Raw genomic sequence first — 27,193 nt, 5'->3', positions numbered from 1 at the left:
AGAAAGATAAAAACTATTGAAAATGAAATGCAATTCAATGAGGGAATAAACAAAACAAAACTTGGACATGAAAAAGCCTGCCTAATAACAAAATAGAGATTTGAATTAACAACTTTTAATTCTTGGTTTATTACTCACAAATTCATTTTTCTTTTTATTTTCCAAAGTTAGCTCTTAAAGTGTTGTATTTAAGAAACAGTTGCTATCTTTTTTTGTTTGTTAATATTAGAGAGCTTAGTTGAAATCTGTAGAGAAATTCATTCTTTCAGGCTTATGTATAGAAGTATTATCTCCCTCCCTATTTAAAGAACGTGTGTAATATTCATCCTGCAATTCTGTATTTGCATGATTTGAGAATAATAGCAAAGCAATGTCTCCATAAACTTAGATCCATTTTTCTTCACTTTATTGGTTAAGCCAACACTTAAGAAATTACTCCAAACTTTAAATTTTTCAAAGTCTTTATAAACATTCTGTTTATTTTCGGTATAATATATTCTCTCAAAAGAAAAACTCACCTTATATTGTAACCAAAACAATCATATTAACCAGAGGTTTTCCTCTGTAAGATTTGGCTTGTACTTAAACTTGGGTTGCAAAGATTGAGAGATTTTGATTAAATAATTTTGATGTGGTGATTTTTTTTTTTTCTTTAAGATGCTGTATTGTCAGGGTCTGAGAGATCTGTATCAGAAAGGTCTCTATCTGCCTATGCAAAGAGAGTGATTGAATTGGACAGTCGAACAGAAGAGCATTTTCAGACCCTATCTCCAACTCTTAGATCATCAAGGAAAACCAAGGCAGAATCTGGAGATTCTCTAGAAAACGTACCTTCCTTACCTCTTCTCAAAGAATTAACTGTCCCTAATAGAATTCTTGATGTGTCAGGAGCTAAGATTAAAGAAGAATCTAGTCAAAAATCAGAAATACAAGAAGAGGTAAAATATGCAAAATTAGAGGAGAGTGAGATTGAAGATGCCTGTTCTCAACAATCTGGGAAATCTGATGCCTTACTGAAACTAGACCTGGAACAGGGTGATTCATCTGAAATTCTTTCAAAGAAAACTCTTCCTTTAGATTCTGTAAATGTTCAGAAAGATTTAGTTAGATTAGCCATTGAAAATCTTCATAAAAAAGAGGAAATGTTGAAAGAGAGACAGTCAGATGAAGATATGGCTCATAGTCCAAACTTTGAATCAGCAAGTGACATTCATGAACAAAAGAACACAAAGGAAAGGGAGTCATCTTTATTAGAACATCTGTCTGCTCCTAAAGAGGTATCATACTCGGAAGATTTTGAAGTGTCTTTTCTCAAGAAAAAAATTCCAGCTGAGTTGTACAAAGATGACTTTGAGGTATCATCTTTGTTGTCTCTCAGCAAAGACTCTCAGTCTTGCAGAGATAAGTCACAGCCAGTGAAGAGTTCTAGAAGTAGAGCCACTAGCTTTGGTAGTGATGATGAAATTAGTGAGTGCCTAAGTGAGCCAAGCCTTTCCATTCATAGCAGTGTCCACTCTGAAAGGTTGTTAGAACTCAAGTCTCCTACCGAGCTTATGAAAAGTAAAGAGCGCAGTGATGTAGAGCATGAAGAGGGAGTTACTGAATCACCTTCCTTGGTTTCAGGTTCTATTGCAGACAAGTTACTTGATTTCCACATTGGTGACAGGGTGTTAATTGGCAGTGTTCAGCCAGGAACTCTTCGATTCAAAGGTGTGACTGGTTTTGCTAAAGGATTTTGGGCTGGAGTGGAGTTGGATAAACCTGAAGGAAATAACAATGGAACATATGATGGCATTGTATATTTTGAATGCAAAGAGAAGCATGGAATTTTTGCTCCTCCTCAAAAAATATCTCACATTCCAGAAAACTTTGAAGACTATATAGACATAAATGAAGATGAAGACTCTTACTTAGATGAACAATATTGTCAGTATTATAATCAAGAACAAAAAGACACAGAGGGTCCCAAGTCTGATGGAGAAAAGGATGCTATTGAATATTTTTATGAAAAATCTCTATCTAGTGTGCACAATAGAGAAACCTCAGTTGACAGAAGCCTTAAAATAGAAACAGACAATATACAAGACATTTCTGAAGCACTTGAAGCTTGCATTCACGAGGAATCTTCAGTGGATTCACTAATTTCTTCTTCAAAGGAAAACAAAGATCTTGTTTCTGGTGCCATAGAAAAGATTTCCACTGCTGTAGAAGATGATACTTTAGATAATACCTTTTCAGAAGAGTTGAAAAACCAGCAGTTTACTGAAAAGGAAGAGAACCTATGTTCAGAAATTTCAGAAAAACTTTCTACCCCACTTCTGGACCTTTTAACAAAAGAGAAGAACCAATTGGAAGCCCAGCCGAGGTCACCACTACATGAAGAAAAAAAATCAAAGCCACAACTGGAAGCAGTCAGCTTACTGACAGATAGTTTACTGAAAGTCTTTGTGAAGGATACAGTCAGTCAATTGCAACAAATCAAAAAAGCTAGGAATGAGAAAATCCACCTTAGCAATCAGGAGCTTCTTGTTGATAACAAAAAGAAAGGACCATCCCAAGGCCTATCTCAAAATCTTGAGAAGCAATCACCAACTGGTCCAAGTTGCCTCTTAAGGCCTGAATTAGAAGATGAAAAAGAAGAGATTTCCTCTCCAGATCTGTGCTCCAGATCTGTAAGTATTATTTCATCTTAGAAAAAGCATCAATTTACTTTACCTGTGTAATGCATTTTAAACTGTAACTCCTGATAGCTTTTTCGTGATGTGTTATTTCTTAGATAAAGATCACTAGACTAGTTTTTAAATGCCTTGTAGCTGTTTTTCTGTGTGAAGCGTAATTGTCCTCTATTATGTCATGAGTAGTCACTATAGGGTTGTCACAAACACTGGCAGGTTTATGGGGACTAAAACGTCCAGTTAAACTTCAGGGTTGATAATCCCTGTACACTGCCTGCAGATTAGATCCCCTTCCAGAGTCACTGTACAAATTTATTCTATTGCGTTTTACCAATGGTTCTTAACCCAGTTCTAGAGGAAACCCATTTTTATCTGTGAAATTATTTCTACTCAGTCATGGTTGCCCTGCAGCAGTTACCAGTTGTGATGGTGATTCTGGTAAAATTGAAATATCCACTATGACATATAGTCAGACACCAACTTGTTCAGGTTGCCTATGGACAAGTGAGCAAAAGTAATGATTTTAAGTACCTTGAGCCAGATAATTACCAAAGGTGAGAAATTCAGTATCCCATTTCCATACCATAGAGAAAGACAGTCCTTCAGAAACAGAATTATGATGATACAAAAAGAAAAAGAAAACACTAATCAGTAAACATAAAAATTCAGTTATAAAACCTAAGCAGACTGTAGGAAACAGGATTGTTTTTTCCTTTAATTTGTTCATTTGTAGCCACCATACTGTTTTGCTTTGCTTATTTATACAGGAATATCAAATATATGAATAATACATTTACTTGCTTAAAAAATAAAAAAAAACTTAAGTGATATGAGGTCACTAAATGGTATTCTATTTGAATGTTCCACTTCTACAGGAGAGCCCAGTGTTTGGTGCCAGTGGGCAGGAAGAGCTTGCTAAGAGACTTGCTGAACTTGAGATCAGTCGGGAGTTCCTGAGCGTGTTAGGAGATGATCAAGATTGGTTTGATGAGGACTTTGGCTTGAGCTCCTCTCACAAGGTCCAAAAAAGTAAGGCAGAAGAGACAATTGTACCTCTAATGGCAGAATCTAAAAAAGCTCCCCAAAAGTCATGTGAAACATTATTGGCAGTCCCACATACTGCAGAGGAAGTAGAAATTCTTGTACATGATGCTGCAGAAGAACTTTGGAAATGGAAAGAATTAGGTCATGATCTTCATAGCATCAATATTCCTACAAAACTGCTTGGCTGTGTCAGTAAGAGTCAAGATATAGAAAGCACTAGTAAAAGGGTCTACAAACAGGTGTGTAAATGGAAGGATAATTCTAATTTTTACTTCCTTGTCTGAAATTTGGATTCTTAACCATTTCATTTATTTTTTTCCTCCCTCTATCAAGGCGGTTTTTGATTTAACAAAAGAGATTTTTGAGGAAATATTTGCTGAGGATCCCAACTTGAATCAGCCTGTCTGGATGAAGCCATGTAGAATCAGCTCTACTTATTTCCGAAGAGTGAAAAATCCCAATGACCTTGATGAAATCAAGGTAAACTGCAAACTATAGAGTATCTTCTTTTTTGACTTGCTGTTCATTTATAGAGGTCTATAAATCCCGTAGAAGCAGGTATTCTGTATAATTCACCTTTGTGTCCCCATGGCCTAACAAATAGTGGGTATTTAACAAATATTTGTTGATTCATTGAATTCATGAGCAATGGAGGGGTGGAGTTGAGAGGGAACCTTGAATCCTCAGGTTTTTGCAAAATAAGATTTTTAACAGTCATTTCCTATATATAAAACACAATTTATATTTATTATATAAGTAATTATAATTATATTATGTACTAAATATAAACTAATATTTAAGAATAAATTAGGAAATACTCAGGGACTTAAATTATTGCAACTCAAAGCAGTTTTGGGTGAGTTTTGGTAATTTTCAGATAGCGTAGAATGTTCTAGAAGTGCACATAAAAACATATCCTTGGTTAAGTCTTTTCAGCATACCAGCCCTGGAAACCTAGGTGTTAATCACCTTTTATCTCTGATTTTGGAGGTTTCAAATTGGTAATGTGATTTTGAAATATGTAGGATAGTAATGTGATATATAGAAAAAAAAATATTTCTTTTGTTATTTAAGAAGCCCCTGAAAATAATAGGTGCCAGAAACTACAAACCAACTTTAGAGTCAAATTGGTGGAAGTATACTCGCTGCCTACTCACGTTTCCTTAATTCAGTAAAAGTAGTCTTTCCAGAGCAGTTCCTTTCAAACTTCAATGTGTATATGAATCATCTGATGATTTTGTTAAAATGCAGATTCTTATTCAGTAGGTCTGGACTGGGACCTGAAATTCCACATTTCTACAGAGCTCCTAAGGAGTTGTGTTTCCCAAACTTATTTGATCATAGAATGCTTTAAAACAAACACACACACAAACAAAAACACATTATACTGACAGACACTAACAAATATTTGTGAGATGTAATATATGCTTCAATCGGATTGGCAAGCTATGACCTGTGGGCCAAATTTAGCCCACTTTCTGTTTTTATAAATAAAGTTTTATTGAACCACATCCTCATCTACTTGTTTACATATTGTCTTTCTGCCTTCCTACTACAACAGCAGAGTTGAGTGGTTGCAATAGAGATCATATGGACCACAAAGTGTAAAATATTTACTGTTGGCCCTTTACAGAAAGTTTTGCTGACTCCCGTTTTAGATTAAAGTAAATAACAAAAAAAGTTTTCACAGATAATTTTGATGTGTTGTCTTTTTTTAAAAAAAAAAAAAAAACCCTCTTTAATGATTTTCAACTTTGAGGAATAGAGTATCAGTGTCACCTGGGAAGCTTTTTCAAAACACACTTGTGTACTCTAGTGCTTCCAGACCTCTGCAGTAGATAAACTCTTGAATGTACATGAGTGCACTCAAGTTGGATGCCATGGGGTGGGGGTGGGGGGGGGTGAAGTGGTATCTCATTGTGCTTTGTTTTGTTTTTCATGCATGTCTTTATTTTATTACTCATCTACCCATTCAGTGGATGGGGGGGGGGTGTCAGTCATAAGGTTTTTACAATCCCATGGTCACAATATAAAAGCTATATAGTTATACAGTCATTATCAAAGATCAAGGCTACTGGATTACAGTTCAACAATTTCAGGTATTTCCTTCTGGCTACTCTGATAACTAGAAACTAAAAGGAAATATCTATATAAGGAGTCAGTAGTCCCAGTCATTTGTTAAATCCAAACTTCTCCGTTACAACTCCTCCCTCTCCTTTGATCAGTCTCAATCTTCAGGGATAGCTGGGCAATGACCATTCTAACTTCCTCTTGCTGAAAGGAGGTGTTGACATTATGGGGTAAAGGAATGAAACTGGTTGATATTCTTGGAGAGACTGGTACCTCTGGGTTTCGGGGCTTATCTGGCATAGGAACAACCTGGAAGTTGTAAGTTTTTGAAAAAATAAACTTAATAGGTAAAACTTTTATAGAGTCTTAGATAGAGCCCAGGGTATCCTTTGGGGTTTTCAGGAATACTGTTAGTTGAAGTTTGGCATACTGTGGAAAATTGCAATGTCTGGCTGAGGCGTGCATAAGAGTAACCTGCAGAATAACCTCTCAACTCTATTTGAGATCTTTTAAGTCACTGAAACTTTATTTTGTTTCATTTCTTCTCCCCCTTTTGCTCAAGAAGGCATTCTCGATCCCATGATGCCAGGGCCAGGCTCATCCCTGGGAATCATGTCCCACGTTGCCAGGGAGACTTACATTCCTGGAAGTCATGTCCCACATAGGGGGATGGGTAGTGAGTTTATTTGCAAAGTTTGGCTTAGAGAAAAAGGCTGCATCTGAGCAACAAAAGAGGTTCGCTGGGAGTGACTCTTAGGCATAATTATAAGAAGGCTTAGCTTTACCATTAAAGAAATAAGTTTCGTAAGGGCAAGCATCAAGATTGAGGGCACTTGGCTTGTTAAATTGGGAGTCCCTAAAGTTTGAGAGGATATCAGGAGTTCCCCAGGTGGGGAGGTTTAATAGTTCCACATTTTTTCTCCAGTCCCTCAAGGGACTTTGCAAGTATTTTTATTTATTTTTATTTTTTTATGCCCCATATACTCTGGAATGTATCGGGGAATGATACTCTGGAATGTACCAGTACAGAATAACAACATCTCTTCCCTATTCTAGGTTCCGTGTATTTAGATTGTTTAAATAAACTGGCCAGACATGTTAAATTAGATCGTGTGCTACAGACAATTTAAATTTTGGACAAAATAAACATCTCTTCTTTTGGTCTCACAAAGATGTTGAAGTTTTAACATACACACAGTATCATAGACCATACAATATTTGTCCTTTTCTTTCTGGCTTATTTCGCTCAACATAATGTCCTCAAGGTTCATTCATGTGTGTATGTGTGTGTGTGTAAGGGGAGGCAGTGATGAATTTAGGAGCATGGTGACAGTCTTTCCAGGTGATTCTGATTCATAAAGGTGTCCCTTTGCCCATTAAGAACACTTTTTTAACATAACTGTAAAAAAATAATAAATTATTTTATTAATAACAAAGAACAAATAAAGTTGAAATTAGACATAATACATACCAGCATGCATTAATATAACACACATTAAATGCCCACTGATTTTAATATTGAAATAGCATTTTGTAAAGCTTTTTTAAGAGTGATAGTTCAAATATTGTTAGCACTAAAATTATGCTTCTCATACTGAAGTGTTGATTCATATTTTTTTAATTTAACACATTCATGGTGCTATCCCAGTCAAAGCCTTATACTTTTCTCAAATGGCATTGCCCCCCAGAATGGTTATGAGGTTGTTCAGATTCAGAGATTTATTTTATGCTTCTTTAGCAGTTTTGCCATCTTGAAGTTAGGTACCAGTGATTCTTAGGTAAAGGGAATTCTAAAGTGATTTCTTTACAGATTCATCAGTGGGTTTTATTTTTGTATGTTGTATAAAAACAATTTTTTAAGTGAATAAAAGCTGAGCATTTGGAATGCTTTTCGCTTCAAAATTGCTAAGTGGAACAGTAAGTGGAAGAAATTTGTATATTTTATTATAAATATTGTATTCTTACCTTAAGTCTGTTTACTGCAATTGTAAACACTTATGCCCCAGGAAGTGCTCTTATTCATTGCTCTTACTTTCACAGAACTTCATAACAACTGAAGTACTCAAGTTGTTCAGTCTTAAAAAGGAGCCAAACCACAAAACAGATTGGCAGAAAATGATGAAATTTGGAAGAAAGAAAAGAGACCGAGTGGATCATATCCTGGTCAGTGTATACAGCCAAGATATTTTTATTTTGACCATACCTTCTAAATTCAGAATCTAGTTAGATTCTAAAAGGAAAAATTATATAATTGATCTTAGGTCTTAAAATCTTCATTTAGTGCATTTCTACCCCTCTGTTTTGGAAATTCCTTTCTTTTAAACTTGGTAGATGAATTTTTAACTTAATCAGAAGTATTTTATGAGTGTGGAGGACTTGAGAAATAAAAGCTTGAGCAGAAACAAAGTTTAAGAAACGGAATTGAAAAGATATCAGTGAATTACAATGTGGGCTCTGGAGTCAGAGAAGTCTGAGTTTAGTGTATAATCTTGGGCAAGTGATCAAACCTTTTTGTGCCTCATTTCCCAATTTACAAAATGAAGATGATTATAATAGTACATACCCTATAGGACTATTAAGAGGATTAAATGAATATATATATGTAAAGCGCTTAGAACAGCCCTAGTAAGAACTCAATGAATATTAGCTATTACCATTTCATCATTATTTGTATTATTATTATTATACAGAACTTCAGCTGGATAAAATTTTTTAGTTCTGCAATATATTTATCTAACATTGTAAGAAAGGTATGTATGTATAAAAAAGTTATCCTTCATCATTTCTTCCCTAAAAGAATGTTAAGGAGTTGCAAACATTAATAACCTTAGGGAAATTCACGTGTTACTTGAGTCAAGTTTGCCCCTCATGTTTTTATTTTAGTTTCCTAACTTGTCTATACTGGTATTCATATAATGAAAAAAAAATAGTTTAATGCTTAAATATATCAGTTTCCCCCGTGTATGTACCTCTATAGTGCTTCATTTATACAATAATAACCATACTAGATAACATTTTTCTCATGTCTTACAGTTTATCATTCTTCATGCTGTATCTGATTTGATCTTCATAGTAATTCTTTGGGGTAGAAAGGACTCATGTTACTGGGGTTTTTTTGTTAGTTTTTGTTTTGTTTTGTTTACCATTTTTTAATTGAAATATATTCCCATATCATATAATCATTCAAAGTGTAAAATAGTTGTTCAGAGTATCATCATATAGTTGTGCATTCATCACCACAGTCAATTTTTGAACATTTTCATTACTCCAAAAAATAAAAATAAGAATGAAAACACAAGTAAAAAGAATACTCAAAATGTCCCATACCCCTCCTCCCCCATATTAGTCATTTACTTTTTATCCCCACCTTTCTACTCATTTGTCCATACACTGGGTTAAAGGGAGTGTGAGCCATAGGTTTTCATAATCACACAGTCACACTATATGAGCCATAAAGTTAAACGCTCACCTTTAAGAATCAAGGATACTGAACTGCAATTTAACAGTTTCAAATATTTCTTTCTAACTATTCTGATAAACTAAAGAGGGATATCTATATAACACGTAAGAGTTACCTCCAGAATAATCTCTCGACTCCATTTGAAATCTCTCAGCCACTGAAATTTTATTTTGTTTCATTTCTCTTCCCCCTTTTGGTGAGAAGTCTTTCTCAATCCCACAATGCAGGGTCCAGACTCATCCCTGGGAGTCACAACCCACGTTGCCAGGGAGATTTACATCCCTGGGAGTCGTGTCCCAAGTAGTGGGGAGGGCAGTGAGTTTACCTGCCGAGCTGGCTTAGAGAGAGAGGCCACATCTGAGCAACAAAAGAGGCCCTCTGGGGGTGACTCTTAGGCACAATTATGGGTAGGCTTAGCCTCCCCATTGCAGTGACAAGCTTCGTAAGGGCAAGCTCCAAAATTGAAGTCTTGGCCTACTAAGCTGGTAGCCCCCAGTGCTTGCAAGAATATCAGGAATTCCCCAGCTGGGAGGTTTAATATTCCACATTTTTCCCCAGTTCCTCAAGGGGGTTTTGCAAATACTTTTTCTTGTCTGCCCAAATTACTCTGGGTTGTATTGGGGCTTCATGATAACCTGTACAAACCAATAAGGTCTCACTCTCTAGTCAAGCTTCCATGTAATTACAGTATTTGAGTAAACTTACCATACAAGTTAAATTATATAGTAAGTTACAGAAAATATAGATTTTGCACCAAATAAAGATCTCTTCCTTTGGTCCCACACAGAAGCCCAAGTTTTAAAACACAGTTAATATCATCCTCTACCCTTTAGTCTGATCTACCCCAATTTCAACCAAGTCCATTTCATTCATATCTCCAATTAAAGTCTGATCTCCTTTTTAGCTTCTTTAACAGTTGATTCATGGGGCAATGCTGACACTCACAACTGCCAAACTCTGGCTCTTAGTTTTAGGTGCCATGCAGACACCCAAAGCTCCAGGGACCGACCACATCACACACAAACAGCTCAGAATCTCAAACTTTAGAAATAACTATTACAATTCATGAATAGATGTGATGGCTGTAAGAGCTTACAATATAGGAACCTTTACATAAGCCTTCCCCTGATAACCCATGCTCCCAGATTCAGTTCTCAGGGTTTGTACATTATTAGTCCATATTAGTGAGGCATTATAATGTTTGTCTTTTCACTTCAGGTTTATTCACTTAACCTGCTGTCCTCATGGTCCATTCACCTAGTTGCATACCACACAACTTCATTCCTTCTTGCTGCTCCCTCATACAAAAACATTCCTGTATTTGTACATTTTATCACACTCATTGACCAGTCTAGGTTTCACTAAGTTATACAGTCCCAGTCTTTATCTTCTATCTTTCCTTCTGCTGTCATACAGACCCCTAACGTTCTTTCAACTGTGTTCACAGTCATCTTTTTTCAGTGTGCTTACAATATTGTGCTACCATCACACAGTATCCATTTCTGGATCTATACAGTCAATCCTCTAGAACATTCTATACTTCTTCAATATCAAATGCCTGATCTCTACCCTGTTTCTGTCTCCTGATATCTTCATTTCTACACTCCTTTCCAAACCTCTCTCTCCTGTCTTTTCCTATCTGTCTTTAGCACTCCCTTTAGTATTTCCTGTAGAGGTGATCTCCTGTTCATGAATTCTCTCAGTGTCTATCTGTAATATTTTAAACTCTCCCTCATTTCTGAAGGACAGTTTTGCCGGACATAGGATTCTTGGTTGGCAGTTTTCTCTTTCAGTATCTTGAATGTGTCATACCACTGCCTTCTGATCTCCATGGTTTCTTCTGAGAGATCCACACTTAGTCTTATCAAGCTTCCCTTGTATGTGATGGATCGCTTTTCTCTTGCTGCTTTCAGAATTATCTCTTTGTCTTTGACAGTTGAAAATCTGATTAGTAAGTGTCTTGGGTAGGTCTGTTTGGATCAGTTTTGTTTGGGGTATGCTGTACTTCTTGGACCTGTAATTTTACATCTTTCATAAGAGTTGGGAAATTTTCATTGATTATTTCCTCTATTATTCATTCTGCCACTTTTCCCTTCTCTTCTCTTTCTGAGATACCTATAACACGTATATTCATGAACTTCATGTTGTCATTTAGTTCCCTGAGACCCTGCTCATATTTTTCCAGTCTTTTCCCTGTCTGTTCCTTTGTGTGCAGGATTTCTGATGTCCTGTCCCCCAGCTCATTTATCCTTCCTTCCACCTCTCCAAGTCTGCTGTTGTATGTCTCCATTGTGTTTTTCATCTCTTCTTTTGTGCCTTTCACTCCCATAAGTTCTGCCATTTGTTTTTTCAAGCTTATGAATTCTTCCTTATGATCACCCAGTGTCTTCTTTATATCCTTCATCTCTTTTGTCACATTCTCTCTCAACTTGTTGATTTGATTTAAAAGATTTGCTTGGATATCTATAATTAGTTGTTTCAACTCCTGAATCTCAGTCGAGGTTTTAGTTTCTTCCTTTGGGCCATATCTTCCTGTTTCCTGATAAGGCTCATGAGTTTTTTGCTGTCTAGGCATCTGATTTTCTTGATTCGTTTATTCTGGAGGTTGTTTTCTCTCTTTTGCTTAAGATTTTCTTATTGGTTGACTTTGATCTCTATTTTCTTTGTTTCTCTCCCTGGCCAGTTGTCAAATTAGCTCTGCCCCCAGTCTTCCCCCCTCCCCGAAATCAGGCACCTACCGTGGCCTGCCACAGGGTTGGGAGGTAGGCACTGGGCACCACAGCAATTTTACTGTGTGTGGTAATACAAATCTGCTGGCTTCCAGTGGTGCTCTATTTTCCACCAGCTAGCAAGACCTGGATTTGTTTTGGGGTCCTGCTTTAATAGTTGGGTCTTCCCTATTTCTCAACCAAAACTGGGCCAGGTTTCCATACAGGGCATGGAGACCAGCTTCTGTGCTCCTAAGAATGGGTCTGAAGCATCTTTTAAAAAGTATTTTACTTCCATTGTACTTTCTGGATTGTCCAGCACATGACACTGTTCGGTAACTTAATCGTCCTCAGAGGCTGCTTTGCCTCCAAGCGCAGGCTTTGTATCACGCAGCGAGGCTGAAACTTTGGGATTCCTATGCCCTCACTTTGCCAGCCAAAATCTGGCTCGATGTGGGGCTCCACCTGTGGCAGAGTGCTCCCTCAGCCAATCCAGCACTCCAGCTGTCCCCAAGGCAAGGAAATGGCTGCTGGCTGCTGCTTCCCTCAAGGGTGGGAGAAGGGCTTTCAGACCCAGGGCTGGAAACAGTCTCTGTCCACATTTTCTCAGTCTCTTTGTCCCTCACTGATCTGGGCCTTGAAATGTCCTCCCCTGCCCACCGGGTCTTCAAACAGTGAGGGTGTTTTTCACTGCTGTGAGAGATTTTAAAATCTATGTCCCTGGTGGTAGGGTTCCAGTCTGCTGTTTCTGTGCCCTTCCCACATGGAGACCGAGTGAGGGGGAGGGAAGAGGACTGGCTGGTCTGGGACGGAAAATTCCTACCTAATATTTCTTCTCTCTCTTCAATTCAGCATTTGCAGTCTTTCTCCAGTCTATATCCTCCTCCAGAGTTTCATACAATTCAGAATTGTCATTTTTTTTCATCAGCTCTCTGGAGAGCAGTTTTCAGTAGCTGTTTACATCGCCATGTTGATGTCAACCCTCCTAGTTTTACCAGTAAGGAAATTTAGGTTCAAAGATGTTAGTGACTTAAATAGGAAATAAGAGCCAAGATTTTAACCATTGAGTTCTTCATAGATCTTTGCCTTTGAAGAAGGTGAAGTTGTTCTCATATTTTTTTTATGTTCTAAAGTTTGAACTATTATTAATTTCCAAGATTTTACTTCTTCCACTTCTTAGGAATTAAAAAAGCAATCAAGAGTGAGTCATCTACTGTCAGTTAAAATGATCATATCTGCTATAAGTTATTCCTGTGCACACTTTGAGTCAGGAATTATACTAATTAACAGCTGATGCTACAATGGTGGGCAGAATAGTATAGACCCTGCCTTCATTAATTTACTGTTTACTGGCAGAGACTAACCATTAATATATAGTTTACGCAGGAGTTTAATTACAAATTAAGTGAAGATATAAGGAGCTGTTGTAAAAGACTAAACCAGGAGAAATTGATCTAATGAGGATGGTCAGGGTAGACTTCCCCAAAGAAGTGACATTTGAGCTGAAATCTTAAAGATAAATAAACATTAACTGAGCCGTATGATAGGCAGAACAAATTCAGGGAGAGCCCTGAAATGGGAAAGAGCATGATATGAGCTGAAATGTTATTGTGATTGGAGAGTGAGAATGAGGTAGCATGGATAAAGTTGGAGAAGTAGATGAAGTGTATCTTATAATCCATCTTCAGGATTTTGGATTTTATGTTAAAAGCAAAAATCTAAGCAAGAGAAATTACAGTATCAGATTTGCAATTTTAAATCACTGGAGAAATGCTTTAAAAGGAACAAGAATGTGGAGGAAAAAAGACCAGCCTAGAGGGTATTATAGGTGAAAGATGTATTAAAGCAAATTTCTTACATAGATTTATCTTGAACGCTTGTCAGAGTAAATGAGGAACTAGCATTAGTGATAGACCAGTTAAAAATGACATGGAGAATGAAGGTTTAATGCATAAGACTTCCAGCTTGTGCACAGCAGTCACTTCACATGGTTATAAAATACCATCCTAATAGTAGTAAGATTAAATATATTGGAAGGGGAGTACAGCAATTTGGGGTCCTTTTCAGATCTGAGCTATTAATCAGAAATAACAAGTAATATATCTAAGAAGCAAACAATAAGCATATTGATCTGCAACTCTTAATAAAATGTACCAAACAATAAGATATTGTCCCCCGACAGTAGAGGCATACGGCACTGGCAAACAGGGTCCTTTAAACAGAGGCATATCTTTAGCAATTACCAGAAAATTCTCAAACATTAAACAAACAAATAAATAAAATGTTTCTTTTGCAAGTATATGATGATTATAGCTTGGGTGAAGGTGTCTGTGCCTAAGAACTGAAGATATTTAGGAATTGGGAAAAAATACATGAAGTAATACATTAAAAAATATGTATTATGCAACTATCCTCTTTTTTGGTCATAAAATATTTTTCTACATTCTACAGAGAAGTCCTGGGCCTGCGTAACTTTTTGCATTAGTTCACTTTCTTAATGTTTAATGAAATGATACTTTTAGCCCACTGAGTTAATTATTAATAAGTAATGCTAACTCAACAAGGCTCCTCTTCTACTGTTAGATTTAGGCAACCTAGCATTTAGAGATTTTAATAATTTTGCATTACAAGGATTGTGATTTTTTTAAAAATATTTTTTAGTAACACATAAAACTATTTTTCCTTTAGTACAAAGAAAAGGGACTCAAATAAGAATTACAGAAAAAGTTTTTAAATAAAATTTTATTATAAAATAGTAATGCTCATTTTAGAAAGTTTAGAAAATACGATCAGTTAAAAAAATAATTATAATAAATTCCACTACTAGATAATTTAATATTTTGATTTATAAACTTGTTCAGAGAATTTTTTCAAACAAATTAGGATCATCAAAGTATCATTTTTATAATCTGATTCTTTTCACTTAATAAAATATGGACATTTTTCCATGTCCTTAAATGTTCCTTTTTTTATATTATTTTTTAACAGCTTTACTCTATTTTATTTTTGTGGAAGCCTTGTATTCCATTGACTTGATGTTTAGCCTATCAATAATTTTTTTGCTCTTTTAAACAACACTGTTGTAATAAATAGCTTGTAATATATCTTTGCACATATTTCTGGTAATTTCCTTCGGATAAATTCCTAGAAATAGAATTGCTGTTTAAAAGAATATGCAGAATGTTAAGATTTTTGTATGTGTTGCCAAATTTTCTTCAGAAAAGTTTTGCTAATTTTATGTACTGACCAGCACTATGTGAGAGTGATACTTCTTACCTTTGCCAATATTGGCTATTCTGAGTTTTTTAATAGGCAAAAAATGAGAGTTCATTTTACTCTATATAATTTTATTATTAATGAGGTTAACTTTTTTTATAATTTAATCATGATTTGATTACTTTTTTCTAAATCTTTTACATGTTTATGAAATATTTCCAAAGTACGAAAAAGAATAGAAAATAATACAAAGACTATTGTTTCTCCATACCTGTCCATTCTGAGTTCACTGTCCATCTTTCTAAAGTACATACTTTTGTATTTCATTAATTTTGGGTCTGCATTTAAACTCTCAATCTGTCTAAAAATGTTTTTATTTCCCTCACACTCCTAAATGGTAGTTTAGCCAGGTATAGAATTCTAGATTAATAGTTATTTTACTTTAGCTATTTGAAGATATATTTTCATTGTAATATGGCCTCTATTATGGTTCTTGAGAAATGTCATCACAGAGCTTTGTAGGTAATCTGTCTTTTCTTTTTCATTTCAATTTAAGTTTTTTGCGTGGGTTTTTTATTTTTGGGGTTTTTTTGTTGTTTTTTTGTTTTTTTGTTTTTTTTTTTTTTGTTTTTTTTTTTTTTTTGATGTTCTCCAATTTCTCTAAATGTGTCTAGCTGTGGATTTATTTTTATTTATCCTATTTTGGACTCATTGTGCCTATTGACTCTATAGATTCATGTCTTTACTCAATTCTGAAAAACTCAGATGCTATCTTTTAAAATATTGCCATTCCCCATTTCTTTCAATTCCCTGTGACCCTCTTTTAGACGTATCTTTGGCCTTTTTCTGTCTTTCATGGCCCTTGACTTCTTGCCAAAGCAGTGGTAGCACTTGCCACTGTTTTAAATCCCTTTTTGTTTCTGATACTTAGGATTTTCTCTCATTACTCAGGATTTCATTATGCATATAAATATATTTTGTAATATTTTATCTAGTATATCTGTGCATTTAGTTGAGAACTTTTTGCACTGTCTTACTTTACCATTTTGCTGGAACTGAGCCTTGGCAGCTAATTTTCTCTTGCAGGTATTTGGGGTTTTTTTTTTAATAATGCATTCCCAGATTTTTTCAAAATTTATTTTTAAATAGTATTTGGATATAATAGTTCCAAGGAGCAAGAGAAGATAGTGGTTAGTATTTTAGTCTGCCCAATACTATAGATAATAAAAGCCATTTTTTCTTACAAAATTGATAGTTTTTATTGTTTTTCTAGAGTTTTGATTCCATAATTTTGCTTAGGATCTCTAATTTTAAAAGGGTCCTAAAACTTTTGAGCCTCATTTAATATTTTTGGGTACAACTAAACCCCAAAATATTCTCGTGGGTGTTAGCACCACTAAAATTGGAGAGTATGGCATAACAGTTAATAACAAGTTCTGTAAAATCAGACTGTCAGTAAGGTTCCAACTTTGTTTCTAGCACTTACTAACAATGTGACTTTGGGTAAGTTACCTTACCTCTCTTTGTCTCAGTTTCCCCATCTATAAAATAGCAACCTCATAGAGTAGTTGTGATGAGTCCAGTTGGAAAAGGGACTCTCTGATATATGCATAAATGTCCTGCTACATAACAATAATAGAAAAAAAAATAAAACTGATCATTATTTCCCTGGAACCAACAAAGGAGACTAAGTAAGAGCAGCCAATGAGATAGAGGAAAGCCAGGAGAGCATGTCATTCTGGATGCCAGGTAAAAATGCTTCAAGAAAGAAGGAGGCATCAATTGTCAAAGCTGGTACTGGGTCAAGAAAGATTAGAATTCAGAATTTACCATTGGAATTAGATGGTCATTGTTGGCCTTTATTCATTATTAATTGAAGCAGCATTTGTGGCATGGATTGGAAGTGTGCCTGATAGTAGTGAGTTCTAAGAGAGAATGAAAGACAAAGTAGGGAAAGCAAAAATGAACACTTTGAAGGAGTTTTGTTGTAAAGAGATAAATGGAGGAGTTAGTGCTGACAAGACAGGATTCTTTTAGCTTGAAAAAAATTATGTTCTTTTTATGCTGACTGGAAAGATTCAATAGGGAATATTTGATGAGGCAGGGAGAAAGAACTGCTGGAGCAATATCCCTGAGTAGAGAGGGGATGGAATCTGTGCGATTGGAGGGGTTGGCCTCAAACTTAATATTAATACACTTGCTACATCATCAACTATTCTACTAAACATTTTGTAATAAAGTTGCTTCTTTCAGATTAAGAATAATTTATAATTTAAGCTATTGTTGCTTGGGCCAAGAAGATCCCTAATTAGTATAGCTATACATGTATCTTTATTTGAGGTGAGTAAAATACAAGGCATGAGTTTTAAACATAAAGGCCTTTTGTTAGGCAGAAAGAAGTTTTTTCACTGACCCTTTACCACTTCACAAACAGTGACCTCTCTTAATTTACATTTCAGATAAGCTAAGAATGTGAGCCAATTTTAGTAATGCATTCTCGAAGTATATGTGATGTGGAATGAGTAACAAGTAATTAGAACATTATATGCCCTCTATGTACAGTAGCCTTGGAAAATCTACTTGCTATAGGCAAAACTGCACTTAAAATGACAAATCCTGTTGTGAAATCATCTGGCTGATTGAATTTCCTTTACAACCTGAATTTCTACTTACTGTTGATAATTTCTAACTCATATTGTGCCTGAATCACTTTTCACATAATTATTTACAATTTGCTTCTTCAGCTTTGGGGCTTTATATAACAATTTTAACTCTTCCTACACCCTTTTGAAGCAGCTATCATGTTCCACCTCCCTTTTAAACGTCAGTATTCTTTCCGATTGTCTGGCATAGTTCTGAGTTCCTTTAGCATCATCAACTTTAGCTGTTTGTCAGTGTCCCTTTTGAAATACAGTACTTAGAATTGACCATATATTTCATGTGTTGTGGAGTACAGTATCCCTTGTTCTAAATACTGATTAATGCAATGTACGATCATACTGGCATTTTTTGTTTGTTTTAGTGATATCGTACTCACAGGACTTATATGAACTTGGAAAACCACAAGACCAAAACTCCAACCTGTACTCTTGTAGATTTTTTTTTTTGGGGGGGGGGGTTCCAAATACAGGACCTTGTTTTATTCCTTCTTGTTAAATTTGGCCCATTGTTCCAGGCTACCAACACATTTTTAGATTCTCTCTTCTAACATAGTCATTATATTTCCCAGCTTCATGTCATCCCTAAATTGATATACCAGCCTTCATCTATGTCATTGCTAACTATCATAAACTGGGCATTACCAAAGACAACACTCAAATTTCACTAAAAATGTTAATATGCAAAGATTTATTTAGCACCTTCTATTTGCATTGTCCTAGTCATCGGGGAATTATAAATAATAAGAAACAATCCTTTAGGAGTTCACGCGCCTAGTAGGAGAAGAGATATACAGAATACAATTCAGTGTGGTCATTACTCTCCTGAAATATGAACAAGATAGAATGGGAGCAAAGAGGAAAAAGCTCTTTCTTTAGTCCTCCAAGCAGAAACTTACTTTTGGGTTTATAGGCATCCTTTAATCAAGCAATTGCCAATCCACTAATTGACCTGTCTCTTTTTCCCCATCTTATTCAGAAGAATATGGTAAAAGACCCTATCATATGCTTGCTGAAATCTGACACATTTTATTAACCACATTTCTCTATTCTACCAGCTTAATATCCTGTCAACAAAAGAAAGTGAAGTTAGTGTTAGTCTGCTTTTTTAATGTTATTTAATTAATTTATTTATACATCTCACTTCATTCCCACGTTCATCTACCTGCCTATCTATGAATGAAATCAGGAGCAGGGATATGTATAATAGAATAAAATAAAGTCTGAAAACCAGAAGAGAAAACTAGAGACAGATTTGCAGGCTGTGAGATCCCTCAGTTGCTATAGTTGAAGTTCCAAGTTGGGCTTGAGCTTTCTGATGGCCAAAGCCAAAAAGAAAACATGTAAGGTCTCACTAACTAAAAGGGAGATAGTTCCTATTGTTAAGAAGGAGCAAAGCTTTCTCAACATTGAAGTTTTACCTGGGGCTGAATTGAGGGTATACTGGGCAGTATAATAGATAATGCCCTGAACATATTTCTATGTCACAATTAATAGGATAATGTTTCCTAACTTATGTAATTGGGGACAAAAATTGCCCAAATAACAGATTTAATATTAAAGGCTGAGAGAATCTTTCTATAAAAGAAACTTCCACAAGTTTATTTGAACAACTAAACAAACTTACTGAGAGTGGGAGCTCTTTTGTAGAGGGCACACCTATTATCTTTTCCAGAATATGGTTATCCCTTAACACCAGTTTGCAAGTAGGCTATTTCTTATAGCATCCTTAAGTAAGAAAGGAATTCCAATACCTTGGTAGATTAATAAGTGTTTCTCATACACCCACTCAAAAGGATTCTGTGGGCAAATAAATATAGCAAACTCTTGAGTTAAGTAAGTTTCTTTGTGATGGACTTCCCTTAGTCTGATGGGCTAATGTACATTGTGAATCTCCCATAGAGAGTATTCTAAAACTTATTTGACTATAGAATCCTTTTTGGTGGCACATCTGTTCCATGGAACAAAAATTAGGGAACAGAGGATTGAATGTTTACATGTCCTTTGAACAACCCTCCCCAAAGAGAATGTGGCAGCTGCCTCGTCATATGTTTGTCAACACCAGCCTAGAGTGCTATTCTTCTCCCTCTGGCTCTCTCAAACTGCAGGATGATGTGCTCCATTTTTTCAAGATTCTTCTCCTTTCCTTGTGACTGGGACCAGACTACAGCTTCCTTTCTCTACTTCCTCTGCCTTTTTCTAAATAAAACTGTGCTCAGAGAAAGTCGGGAGCTTGTTACTGGATTTTTTTTTCCCCCAAGTTAGACTTCAGCTGGATCTCCCATCACTGCAATAAGCTTTTTCTTAATTTGTGACTGGATCAGGTTTCACCATCTACTTTCTCCATATGGCCTCCATCCCACTCAAAATATTATGTATAAGTCCAAGGTTTTTCTCTTTTCAAGTTTTTTGTTTGTTTGTTTTGTAAACAAGTAGTAAATCTTTGGCAGTTATTTCCAATTTTTTGGTTAGTTTTCATGTGCCTAGGAATCCCAAAATCTAGGAATGCAAAAGGAGTAAGAGTTATATAATAGTGATTTTTTAAAAAGAAATAAGTAGTATTACACTTAAAGTACTAATAAGTACTAAATTATATTAATTTATTTATCATATTCTAGGTTCATATCTAATATTGTCTTTGGATATCTGCATTTTGTAGTTGAAAATCCGTATATCTAATATTTCACATTTTCTTCCCCCTTTTAATTCCTATATGCATACTCTCATGTTGATGTAGGTAACATACTTATAATACTTAATATCCATAGATACTGTATTATTGTCAAATTGAAATGATGTCACTTTGAGGCTGTTTTTCTTTTATTCATCAAGAGTTTTTCCAAACTTTCTGCAATTTTAAAAGGGGTATTGATATCATTATATAAATTATCATTTTCCTTTTTGGCTTAATTCCTTGGGCTGTATTCCAGTGAATGGGGACTACAAGTCAGCAAATATAACTGATTTCCTAGCTTTTGTGAATCAATGATTTTCTAATCTTTTTCTCTTCTAAATTCTAGGTACAGGAACTCCATGAAGAAGAGGCACAATGGGTGAACTATGATGAGGATGAGTTGTGTGTGAAGATGCAGCTGGCTGATGGCATCTTTGAGACCTTGATCAGAGATACTATTGATGTTCTGAATCAGATCAGTGAAAAACAGGGGAGAATGCTACTTGTGTGACACCTTGCAAATAAATCGAACACTGAGTGTTAATATGAGTCCTGGGCCTTTCTGCCTCCTGATATGCACCCCATCTCCGTCATAGCAGGAGTGCTTCTGGACCTTGTACCTGTTTAAGACTGCTGGCTTGTCATTCATGGGACAATCTGGTATATCTGGTATTACAGCCTTTGCCTTTAGAGACTGCACTCTGGATTAATTCTTTTTGGTTGCACTCCTGATGTTGACACAAAGTATAACACTACACCTCCTGTTGGCACCCCTGCCTGGTCTCAGATGAGGGCTGAAAACACCAGACTTACCTCTTAGCTTAGACTAGGGTATCACTTCCTCAAGTCTGAAGTCAGGCAAGAGAGCTATATCGACATATGCATCATATCATTTTCAAAATGTATTGCTAGCCTATACCATTAAAGTCAAAGTGGACATTATAGTCTCTAAACAGTATTAAGCTCTTAACCACTTCTAAATAGGCAAGTTTAATAATGTGTGCCTATTTCACCTTCTGGGGTTCATTTCATTTCTTTCTGAAGACCATTTTCTTCCATTAGTGCAGTTTAGCAGCAACAAATGGACTGTCAAGTTAACAGAAGTAAATGGTAGCCTTGCATTCTAAGCACCATGTAAAGAATTTCAAACCTTTGCATTATTTTCAGTTTTCTCAGTATGGGCATAAAAAAAAAGAAATGCCCCTGCTGAAGTCTGGGCTCAAAGGACTGACGCAGGGCTGGTTCTTCCATCCCTTGTTTTACCCCTGCACTTTTCTTACTCATTCTGAACCTTTACCAGCTGCTCCCAGAATCACGGAAACTCAGGACCATCTCAGGCATCCAGGCATGGCAAAAGTGGAAATAATTCATTTTGGCCTTCAAACCTTCAACTCCCATCTCTACCCAAGAAATCAGAGACGCTTTTACTTGAATGATGTAGGAAATGAGTGTGTGCACCAAAGACAAAAAGATATTGTCTATTGTTTGTGTGCTTGTTTTGCGCTTATGGACCATTTTGTAATTTATTTTAAGATAGATTATTAAGTTGAAATGTGTGTCCCTATTCAGAAGTCAAGGATTCTTCTTGTTATAGTTAAAGTTTTGTCTTGAAGCTTTGATGGTTCATACTCTTTGCACAGGAAACATGGTTTGAACAAGCCCATACATATATCAAAGAAGTTAGTTTAATTCAGTGAAAAGAAGATGAGCTTTTCCAACTCCACGTGCAGTAGCAGGAATAGAATAAAATTATTTAAAGACACTGTAAAATTTAATTCTGCCTCTCTTTCAGCATTGCTTTTCACAACTATTACCTTGTTCTGAAAAAATTATATAGACTCCCGCTGCTACATTAGAGCATATGTGATGCTCTTCTGGGACCTCAGTTTCTGCCTTCTTGACTGGTTTCTCTCAATCAGTGCTCTCCCTCTTCAAGTCATGCAGAAGAATGTGGATAATCTTAGGCGTGAATGTAAATGCCTTAATATTGAAGGTCCTGCTTAGAAGCATGATATAAGACATCCACTGGATTTATATTTGCAAATATCCTGGAATGTTATAGCTTCAAAATATGTTTTAAAAAACCCCAAAGATGGTATAATCTTTAAGTGTGCATCTTTGTTCATTTTTGCATCTTTCCTCCAAACTTGCCTTTTCATCTCAAATTTTATACTATGCACACTTCTGCTTCTCTTAGTTTCATCTTGTTATTATGAGAAACTTAGTGACATAATCATTGGAATATTTGCATTTTGCACAATGACTGGTGTGATAGCTCTTGACAAATAAGGAAAGCACTGAAATGTTGTGACTGGGCCTGGGGAAGTGCTCAGATTGATATATTATCAGCATTTCTTCTGGGTTTTTGGTAGTGAGCTGTAGTCGTGTAGCCATAATAAGCAAATGGACTAAAATTAAACAAGGGTTTCTTGGGGTTATTAACCAGTAGTGTGGAAATATTATTTCCATGTGGCTGAGGAAGAACAAAGGCTTTTGTTTTTAAAAGTTTGTGGTTTTTGGAAGAACAGAAAAACATCTTGTCTACATCCTTTGGCCAAGTGTCGGATAACATTGTCTTTATGATACTGAAATTTTACAGCTGCTGTAAATTTTTGATAAACTGATAAGAAAATAATATAGGAATATAAGTTGTTTTTCTACATCCTCATTATTTGGGCTTAAAATCAATTTTTAATAAGAAAGTTATCTTTATTCTTCATGACATTACGATTCCAGAAAAGGAAAAAAAATCAGTGATATAAGTTCATGGAATCAATGATCTGGACTTAGAGTCCCCTAGTAAGAAATGCTGCCAAGAATGTGGCAGTAAATGTGCTAACATGCCCCAGGTGTCTTCACCATCTTAAGAATCCTGGGTTCCAGATGAGAGGCTGGAACAAATTGGTCTTACTCCTTTCTAGAAATGATTAATAGTGAAGGAAAAAAAAAAAAAAAAGGAATGTCTAACTATCAGATTTATTTATTATTATTTTAACTATTTGGATATAATTGAAAATGGGTTTATTGTTAGAATAGGAATGATAAAGGTGGATACCCAGCCACTCATTCAATATTGGGATCTTTGTCATCAAGCTCTCCCTCTTAACCAAGAATCTAAATATTCCTCTTTCTAATCTATGTTCCTTCTCCGCACCCCACCCTCATCCTCTTTCACTCTTTTTTTCATAATTCCTCTAAGAAAAAGATCTTTACATCAGTAGTAACATATTTTAGAATAGCACCATCAGAATTTACTAGTAAACATATAAGCTTCAGATTTACTTCTGAGTCCAAAATAATTTGTGCTGTCCAGGGTACTTAACTCTGGATTAGATAAATACAGGGTATAGATTCCCTTTTCAGGTCTAAACAGGAATTTTTACTCTAGGGAAAAGCGGGAAGAGCTCAAAAGTAGTTCATAAGGAAGGTAATTTGTTTTTCTTTTACCTAAACTCCTGTGACTACAGGTCTCTAAGAAATTATCTTTCAAAAGAGATTTCATTGCTCATAAGAGTGTTGTGGCCTATTGATAAAAACAATTTTGTTCACTTTCTTGTCTTGAAAAAAAAAAGTGGCCTTAGCTTTTTGCAATACTTGAATAAAGTGCGTACTCGCAAAAGAATTTCTGTAGCACAGCACTAGAGACTCATAATTTTTCTGCAAGAAGTTCAAACTTACATCTTCCTTTTACTACCTTAGGAATACTAGTGAATAAAACTAATTCAAAAAGCAAATGATAGAAACTACAATGATGTTTAATGCAAATTGTAGGAACTTACATGTTTACAAATCATCTTAAACTGTTTGTGCAGCAATTCAATAAAGTATCTTTGTATTATAAAAATGTGAAGAAAAAATGTAAACTGATGTAAAGGAAGTACTGTTGTTTTAATTAACCTTTGTTTAATAGCTTTTCCTTCCAGGCTTTGCAAAGCCTTCTTGGTAAACACTTTGCAAAGCATTCTCTGGGAGGCTCAGCCTCCTTGTGTGTACTGTATTGTGCAGACATGAAAAAAAATAAACCCGTTTACTGTGTATGTGTAAATAGCCTGGTCATCAGGTATTTTTCAGCCAATAGTCACATCCAGTGCAACTTTGCACAGAAGACTTACGGTGGTTTGTAAGTATAAATTGTAAAATAATGGGGATGAATTCCCTTGTATACCCATGTAAATATCTTTGTTAACTGAAATGTACTTTAAGAAAAGATAAAATCTGTAAATAAACTGATTTATAAATTAATTTCAGGTAAGGTGTTCATTTTTTCACGTATGGAGCTAAGTTTAGAAAACTAGCCCCCATAAAATTCACTGATTACTCATTTCTTATTTGAACATAGAACACTTGTGCTTTGGCAATAAGATAAGGTGAGCTGTGTGTAAGAGCTGTTTGCGCTGCACATAAATGCCATCAGCCTAGGTTTTGACAGCGTCCTCATTCATTCAGTAATCATTGAGCACCACATCCATATGCTGAGCAGTGTGATAAATGCTGGAGAGAGAGTAAAGAAGACGGACATGATCCCTGGCCTTATGGAGCTTAAAGACTAATGAAAGAGAGCCATTAGGAAATAATTTCAAAAACAATGGCAATTTCAAAAACAGTAAGTGTTGCTGAGAAAGCATACACAGAGCCAACTCTGACACACTAACTGTAGATCACCCTTGCAAAATAACGTACAGTGGGCTGCAAAGAAGAGCAGCCATCTGATGTGGAGACAACTACTTTTCCAGAAATTTATGGGCTTGAGAAGAATGAAACTGCAAGTATAAAAGAATAAAAGAGTTCCAAGGACGGAAATGTATGCTGCTCAGGATAATGATTTATCTCTGGTCCAACAGATTAGAAGAAATAACCACCATCATCTCACTTGAATTCCTTTAGAAGCCTCCATTCAGCCATCTCCACTATACAGTTAACCCCTTATACAACCATGAGCATTAAAGAAATTCTCACAAAAACACTGACCTCAAATTGCAATGCATTCTAAGAAATTCCTAGACTCCTGGAACAGATACTTTTGTGCCTACTGTATACCAGATGCTGTGTAATTGACTTTTGGGAGAGAAACCAGATACATGTTACCTTGAATCAAAATATATGAAGATGAGTCCCCACCCTGATGAAGATGGAGGAATGAAACACTTCAGGGCTCCATTCCCCTACAGAAGCTTTAAACAACCACCAAGAACTGGCAGAAACTTCTTTCTAAAAGCTCCAGAAAGCAGTTAAAGCATTGCAGTAACAGGGCAAGCACTGCATCAAGAAAAATACATTTGTAAGCAGAGGATCCCATGCCCTGGCTGGCCCCTCCTCTGTTCACACATTGTTTCGACTACTGGCCAGGCTCCAACTGCGATCCTTAGATCCTTAGTCCTTGTTCCAGAGGGAGCAGACTAACCCTCACGCGCATACTGGGACCATGTATGTCTGACCCAGTCTGTCTTGTGGTGCCTGAGGTACCTACTGTCCCAGAACTTGACCTGAGTGTAGAAGGTGACTCAACAAGCCCACCTAAGAATTGTGTGGGAGAGCAGTCAAGTCGTGCTGCTTGGGGCAAGGAATTGCTGACTATAGGACATAGTGCATTGCCCAGGACCATGAGGAAACTTTTGTAGGGAAGAGGGGACATTTGTATCTGTGTGAACAGGGGAATTCCTAGGGCCACACATGCCCAAGACAAGAGGCATATACAGAAAGGATCAGGGAGGCACCTATGCTTTTAGCCTAGAGCTAATCTTCAGAATCATTGTGTGAATAAGCTCTGAAGGAGAACACTCACACAGGTCAATCTGCAAAGACTGGGAAAAGTGTTTTCCTTGTTTTATTTTTGTTTTGTTTTTGTTTTTGTTTTTTGTTTTTGTTAGCTTCTGTCATTCAAGGAAAGCTGTCATAACACTAACTGCAAACAAACCTAAGGAACAGACACATCAGTCTATATTCCAGTGTTAACACACTAAAACATCAAAATGCTCAGGTTTCAATAAAACATACAAAGAAACAGGGAGTGACAGTCCAAGCAAAGGGAAGATTAAAGTATTAGAAACTATCAGTGAGGAGGACCAGACCTGGCCATACCAGACAAAGACTTTTTTTAAATGGCCCTAAATAGGCTCAAAGAGCTAAGGGAAAACATGAACAAAGAACTAAAGGAAATCAAGAAAATGATAGATTAACAAAGAGAATATCAATAGAGAAATGGAAATTATGAAAAGGAACCAAACAGAGCTGAAGACCACAGTTAACAGAAATTAAAAATTCCTAGAGGGGTTCAGCAGCAGATTGTAGCTGGTAGAAGAAAGAATCAGTAAACTTGAAGATAAGACCATTGAAATCATCCAATCTGAGCAACAGAAAGAAAATATAAAAAGTAAACAGAGCCTGAGGAACCAGTGGGATAACTTCATACCAATATTTGCATCATGGGAGTCCCAAAAGGAGAAGAAAGAATATTCAAAGAAATGATAGCTGAAAACTTCCCAAATTTAATGAAAGACCTGAATATACACACCCAAGATGCTTAACAATCTCTAAACAGAATAAACCCCAAAACACCCATGCTGTGGCATATTCTAATCAGACTGCCAAATGCCAAAGATAAAGAGAATTCTGAAAGCCACAGAGAGAAGCAACATGTCACATTACAAGGAAGCCTCAGTAAAATTAAGTGCATACTTGTTATGGGAAAT

General features: G+C 35.9%; 1 protein-coding gene across 4 annotated transcripts in view; it reads left to right on the top strand.

Moving 5' to 3' along the window:
• The window catches only part of CEP350 (centrosomal protein 350), a 261,140-nt gene extending 237,641 nt beyond the window's left edge, over positions 1-23,499 (top strand). For all 4 annotated transcript variants that reach the window (XM_037825243.1, XM_037825242.1, XM_037825245.1 and 1 more), the window contains 5 exons: positions 658-2,672; positions 3,551-3,958; positions 4,053-4,199; positions 7,830-7,952; positions 20,851-23,499. In XM_037825243.1, coding sequence (XP_037681171.1) covers positions 658-2,672; positions 3,551-3,958; positions 4,053-4,199; positions 7,830-7,952; positions 20,851-21,015 — 2,858 coding nt within the window. In that variant the 3' untranslated portion in view covers positions 21,016-23,499. The remainder of the gene's footprint in view (positions 1-657; positions 2,673-3,550; positions 3,959-4,052; positions 4,200-7,829; positions 7,953-20,850) is intronic.
• Positions 23,500-27,193: the final 3,694 nt, after the last annotated feature.

This window comes from Choloepus didactylus, chromosome 2 (assembly GCF_015220235.1).
Source record: "Choloepus didactylus isolate mChoDid1 chromosome 2, mChoDid1.pri, whole genome shotgun sequence".
Taxonomy (NCBI): Eukaryota; Metazoa; Chordata; class Mammalia; order Pilosa; family Megalonychidae; genus Choloepus; species Choloepus didactylus.
This window is presented reverse-complemented; position numbering and strand designations above follow the sequence as displayed.